Raw genomic sequence first — 5,323 nt, forward strand, 5'->3', positions numbered from 1 at the left:
CCAAAAATAAAAAATTATATTGATGTAAACTAAAGATTGAAATTTGATTAATTATTGGGTGGATGATCCATATCTTCGTTCGGTTTTTGAAGGCTGAAATGAAACAAGTTTTTTTCATACAAAGGATGAATTTTAACTAATGATATATTCTCCGGTTTTGTTGATGACCTCTTGCCATCAATGCGTAATTTTCGAAAAATTACGCATTAGAAAGTAAGGAAATATACTTTCTAATGCGTAATTTTTCGAGAATAAAGCTCCAGCAGACTCGAAAATTGGATTTAGTACGGATACGCACCACAAATTGTGCAGAAATCTTGATTTTGCTATGTAATTTGGATCCACTTCTTCAGAGGGCGATAGTGCGCGAGGGCATTTTAGCGTTACAGCCAAAAGGCCGGCATGTCCGCTCTCGGATCCTCTCTGACGGTGCCGACGGTGGAGTGGAGTCACACTGTGGTGGAGTGCTGACGGGGGCGCTACGGCTAGACAGACAGATTGAGACAGATTTCTTCGCTGCCAGCTTGTTGCCAGTTCGCGGCTTCGACGGGACAAGCCAGAGCGAGCGTGTATAGCGAGTGACCACGAGAGTGACATGGCTACAAGTATTTCGGAAGAAATCGAGGTATTTTAACGAGGCCGCGCGACGTGGATTCACCCTCACGTGGGGGAACGTCGATCTCGCCGCCCGCGGAGAGACGTTTCATCCTCGTGCGGGAACGGAAATTCCTCCCGACTATTTTTCCCGTACACCTTTCCATATCCTTCTCCCTCCGCATCCCTCACCCTCCTCTTCCTCCACCACCACGTTACACCGAATGAATTCGCCGTGTAGAAAGTGTCCTAGAGCCGCGAATTCCACGACGCGCTTTTGCGTTCGATAATAAAAAGGTGCCTCGCCACGCTGGTCGCCCGTCCCTTCCCCCTCTCCTTCCCCGTCGTCGATTTATAAATAATCGCCGTTAACGCCGAGGAATACCCCGCGGGGCGATTGCGTGAGGCGGCGTGGGACCGGCGAAACGATGCGCACGCGATCCGTCGTACAGGTTAGCGCGGCCACGCATTAGGTCGTCGTCCATGATTGCCCTGCCGTGTCGTCGATGCGGAGTCGAGCGCGGTCCCGACGCGATTTCGCGTGGTGTTTCGGATAAGCAGTGACGTATACTTTTTTTTTTCTTTTCAGGAAATCGATCGGAAGCAGAATACGGAAGTAGCGAGCACCGGCGAGTTCCCGCCCGAATACTTGATCAAGCACCCGCTGCAAAACACCTGGACCCTGTGGTATTACGAGCCCGACAGGAATAAAACATGGGAGGAGAGCCAACGGGAGATAACGAGCTTCGATACAGCTGAGGATTTCTGGAGGTATCCATATCTATTCTTTTCTTCCCCTATCCCTTCCCTCCCATCTTCGGCGGTGTGAAAAATACGCCGTCAGAGACTTACGAATTGTCGAACACGAGTTACAACGAAAAATCTTTTTTTTTTGTTGTATACAGCTTGTACAACCACATAAAGACAGCCTCCGAATTAAGGCAGGGTTGTGACTATAGCATGTTTAAACAAGGAATTCGGCCTATGTGGGAGGATGATCAGAACAAGTGTGGCGGACGATGGCTAATAAATCTAGAAAAGAAGCAAAGAATTTCGGATCTAGATAATTTTTGGTTAGAAATTCTGCTCTGCATGATTGGGGAAGCTTTCAATGAATATTCAGACGACGTCTGCGGAGCTGTAGTAAACGTCAGGACGAAAGGGGACAAGCTTGGTGTCTGGACATCAAATGCAGATTCCGCGGATAGTGTTATGGAAATTGGGTAAGGGATTGTAGCTACTTTGCGACTCTCTTTTGTATTCTTTGAATTTTCGAGCTCGCCGATACAATTACTTTTATGCTTTTGTTTTTAGCCGGAAACTGAAGGAAAGATTAAGGATTACATCTAAAACGACTATGGGATACCAGGTACATAAAGATACCATGGTCAAAGCTGGAAGTCAAACAAAAAATACTTATACACTTTAAGTAATCACTAAATTCATGATATCACCCCTGAGTTGTTCATTAAAATATGTTAATGTCAAAAATTCGTCGGATGAGATATTAATTTGATACAATTGTGTGAAGTAAATATTTGCATTATGTTGAAAAAGAAATTAATAAAATTTTGTTTCTCTGAAAACATTTTACGTCATTGTAGTTATGTTTCCGTAATAACGACAGAGACTAAATAAAGATAAATCATATATTAAAGTGAAATAGATGGATATAATTATTAATATAAAAATTTAAGTTTAAGGAACATAGTATACATATAGCTTACACAGACATAATTTAATGAGATACGCGCGGGCTGCTGTATTTTTCGTGGTTAATACGACTGTATGGTTAGGATAAATTTATATGTGCTTAGATGTAAATTTGTGCAACTTTAATTTTTCAACATCAAATAAACCCTTGTAATCTCTTGTAATACTTCTGTACGATAGTAAGGTGCAAGCTACAATTATACTCGAGATTTTCGTATAAATATCAAAAAGTGTACTGTGGCATCCGTATCTTTTTATTTATATCACCTACAACTTCCGTACATTAAATTACCTACTCTATATCTACATTTATCGAATTTTTACATTGTTAAATTATATCACATTTAATTGATAAATAGGACAAATAATTAGGGCACAAATTCAAAAGAATAATATAAATATGATTTACGTAAAAAGATCTTGAATTTACATCATAAATTTCCATTTTTCAATATTAATTCCTCTACAAGTTCCTTAAGATCTCTCCGTCTTCCTTTTTCTAAGGCACGTATTAAATTTATGGCCCATTGTTCTGTGTCAGATTGTGACAGATAAATCTTCAGAATCTGCAAACAAATTATTTTAATATCAAGTTCAATCTAACAATAAGTTTATATTTTAGAGGTCTAGCTATATACATACACAAGCGCGCGCGTGCGCACACACATATTTAAATTGTTATAAATTATTACCTCATAACTTTGCTCCTTCAAATCATAAGGATATTTACTTTGTACAGCATCAATTTCACATTCTCTAATACCTAAATGTCTAGCTACATCTCGCCAAGATCGACCCAGCCTATCCTTGATTTGAAGCACCACTTAAAAAAAAAAAAATTATATATATATATATATGTATATATATATATTGTACAAAAAAAATAAAAATATTAAAACTTAAGAGTAAATATTAAGAATTTAAAAATACCTGTCTCTTGTAATAATTTTCTTCTTTTATAAAGTTTGTATTGCTCCTCTTGCTCAGGATTACAATGTAATGTTTGTATACTATTACTGAATAATTCAGTTGAGTTTTCTATTGACGACTGAGATAAATTATGCATGGAATTGCATGCTGAGCATTCTGAGCTTGTAGATGCTGATGCTGATGCTGATGATGATACCAAAGCTATTGTAGAGAGAATTTATTAGTTCTAAATTATCAAATTATTTTAATGTATAATAAATAATTATTTGTAATTAATTAAATTATTTAATTAATGAATTAATTATTCGAAATTAATTTGTAATAAACAAGTCATGTTGTAACAAAGCATCAGTGAACTACTAAAAATACACATATTTTAAAAGTTTTCAAATTTCCATTTTTACATTATTCCTATTCTTACGTACTGTACTATCTAGTCCTCAAACAAATCAATTTTGTATGATGTTATATATGTAACAAAGCTCATCAAAGCTATTTTGTTATCTTAAAAATTCTTCAAATTTATAACATCTAATTAATTTAAAAAAAAACTCACTTTCATCACTTCGATACTTGTTACATAAAGATGATGGTGGTACAGTTTCCAGCCATCTTTCATAATCTTGCAACTTGGTTTCTAAGTCAGGCTTGTGAATATACTTCTTTGATATATACCATAATGGCTCTATATTGCTGCAGCTCATAATATCCCGTTTCTCCAATAATCTTATAAATGTTTTGAGGTCCTTTACCTGGCTCAATTTACGTATTGACTCAATTTCATATGCGTAATTGCGTTTCAGCTGATCTAAGATATCACTGTCAATGAAAGGCTCAGCTATACTGAGGAAGTCCTGACGAAGCAAGTTGTACTTCTCGAGCATCTCGTTCTTCCAACAAAAAAAAACTCGATTTTTCAAGTCAGATTTCTACAGTACATAAATAATAGTGTATATAAAAATAGTTTGGAAAAACATTCGAACAGATACTTAACCCTAATTGATATTTAAGGTGGATATTTCTTTCAATATGTGGCAAATTTAAAGGCATTGTGAAAAATTGTTTATAACAAAAAATGTTTTTCAAAACTACATAATTTTAAGTCACATAATCTTATTTCTCAGATTTCGACTTTCAAAATGAAAAAAATTGTTTAATTATGTTAACTTTATTTGCTTAAAATAAATGTTTTATTATTAATTTCAAACAAAAATACGTTTTAATTTAAAGTTCGGTACGTTGAATTCGCGAATACCAGAAAGAAAACTTTGGAGCAATTACCAATTAAGGTTAATGTAATTACATACACATAATTACATGCACTTAAGTACTTAGAATAAATATGAATTTTCGTTAAAAATTTTACATATCTGATATAATTTTATATTATCTTACATATTTTACACTTTGCTTCACAATGCGTCGTCTTTAAAAGTTATACTAGACTGTTTTATTTTACGTAGTCAAAGTTATCAGATTCACTGTTCACATGTAGTTTGCAGTACTTAATTTTTATTCACAAAATATTATCTTCAGATCCACATTATTCTTTAACCAAATATGTAATTATTCGTAATATAATCGTGTATGTACATATATAAAAAACCGTAATCATTAAACTTGAGACCGTGTAAACTCGAAAGTGCGAACATGTTTGATACTCGAATTATTGTAAAAAATTTCTTTTTCTTTAAAATCCCAGGGTGAAATACAAAAGATATGGGAAATCCGGATATGATGAGATGATGACAAGTGCGTTCCTCCAACGCTCGTTCTGTGGTGCCACGTTCGTGAAGTCATTCTTTTTTATACTGTCCAAGAAATGTTTATGCAAGGCTGCGTTCAGGAATTCACAGTATATCCTTTGAGGGTGAAGTCCCATGGAGCCAGCGTACGGCGTATCGGCGTATGGCGTAAAGGAACTAGGCCAATCATAGACTTTACGCTCGTTTTTGTTACGCCAGCACTAGAGTCCTAGATTATCAGAGAAGCGCGACCGGTGTTACGAGTCCTGATTGGACTCGCAAATGGCCAATCATAAGATTGATTTATCGCTATTATAAATGGCTGCCGAATAAATCAATCT

The 5,323-nt window shown here is 35.9% G+C and overlaps 2 protein-coding genes across 4 annotated transcripts; one reads left to right on the forward strand and one right to left on the reverse strand.

Moving 5' to 3' along the window:
- The first annotated feature begins 420 nt into the window (after window positions 1-420).
- On the forward strand, window positions 421-2,550 carry LOC105456379 (eukaryotic translation initiation factor 4E-like). 2 transcript variants are annotated; one of them, XM_011700350.1, is made up of 4 exons: window positions 421-625; window positions 1,184-1,365; window positions 1,500-1,817; window positions 1,909-2,550. In XM_011700350.1, the coding sequence occupies exons 1-4, from the start codon at window positions 596-598 to the stop codon at window positions 2,021-2,023; spliced, it is 645 nt and encodes a 214-aa protein (XP_011698652.1). In that variant the 5' UTR covers window positions 421-595; the 3' UTR covers window positions 2,024-2,550. The 2 variants fall into 2 exon arrangements, with proteins under 2 accessions (XP_011698652.1, XP_011698653.1); XM_011700351.1 differs by lacking the exon at window positions 421-625 and adding an exon at window positions 798-1,046.
- Window positions 2,541-5,036, reverse strand: LOC105456377 (fas-associated death domain protein). 2 transcript variants are annotated; one of them, XM_011700348.1, is made up of 5 exons: window positions 4,633-5,036; window positions 3,794-4,127; window positions 3,238-3,438; window positions 3,000-3,130; window positions 2,541-2,873 (listed from the first exon to the last, which is right to left on the reverse strand). In XM_011700348.1, exons 2-5 carry the CDS (start codon window positions 4,119-4,121, stop codon window positions 2,739-2,741), a joined length of 795 nt encoding a protein of 264 aa, XP_011698650.1. In that variant the 5' UTR covers window positions 4,122-4,127; window positions 4,633-5,036; the 3' UTR covers window positions 2,541-2,738. The 2 variants fall into 2 exon arrangements, with proteins under 2 accessions (XP_011698650.1, XP_011698651.1); XM_011700349.1 differs by having other exon boundaries at window positions 3,794-4,166.
- Between the last annotated feature and the right edge of the window lie 287 nt (window positions 5,037-5,323).

This window comes from Wasmannia auropunctata, unplaced genomic scaffold (assembly GCF_000956235.1).
Source record: "Wasmannia auropunctata unplaced genomic scaffold, wasmannia.A_1.0 LD335699.1, whole genome shotgun sequence".
Classification (NCBI taxonomy): domain Eukaryota; kingdom Metazoa; phylum Arthropoda; class Insecta; order Hymenoptera; family Formicidae; genus Wasmannia; species Wasmannia auropunctata.

Bases quoted from the DNA above. Each gene is read 5' to 3' on its own strand.
- LOC105456377 (XM_011700348.1), bottom strand. From the start codon at position 4,121: ATGCTCGAGAAGTACAACTTGCTTCGTCAGGACTTCCTCAGTATAGCT. The intron at 3,439-3,793 runs GTGAGTTTTTTT...TCTCTACAATAG, and splicing joins CAAGTATCGAAGTGATGAAA to CTTTGGTATCATCATCAGCA. The intron at 2,874-2,999 runs GTAATAATTTAT...ATTTGTTTGCAG, and splicing joins TGAAGGAGCAAAGTTATGAG to ATTCTGAAGATTTATCTGTC.
- LOC105456379 (XM_011700350.1), top strand. From the start codon at position 596: ATGGCTACAAGTATTTCGGAAGAAATCGAG. The intron at 1,366-1,499 runs GTATCCATATCT...TGTTGTATACAG, and splicing joins ACAGCTGAGGATTTCTGGAG to CTTGTACAACCACATAAAGA. The intron at 1,818-1,908 runs GTAAGGGATTGT...TTTTGTTTTTAG, and splicing joins GATAGTGTTATGGAAATTGG to CCGGAAACTGAAGGAAAGAT.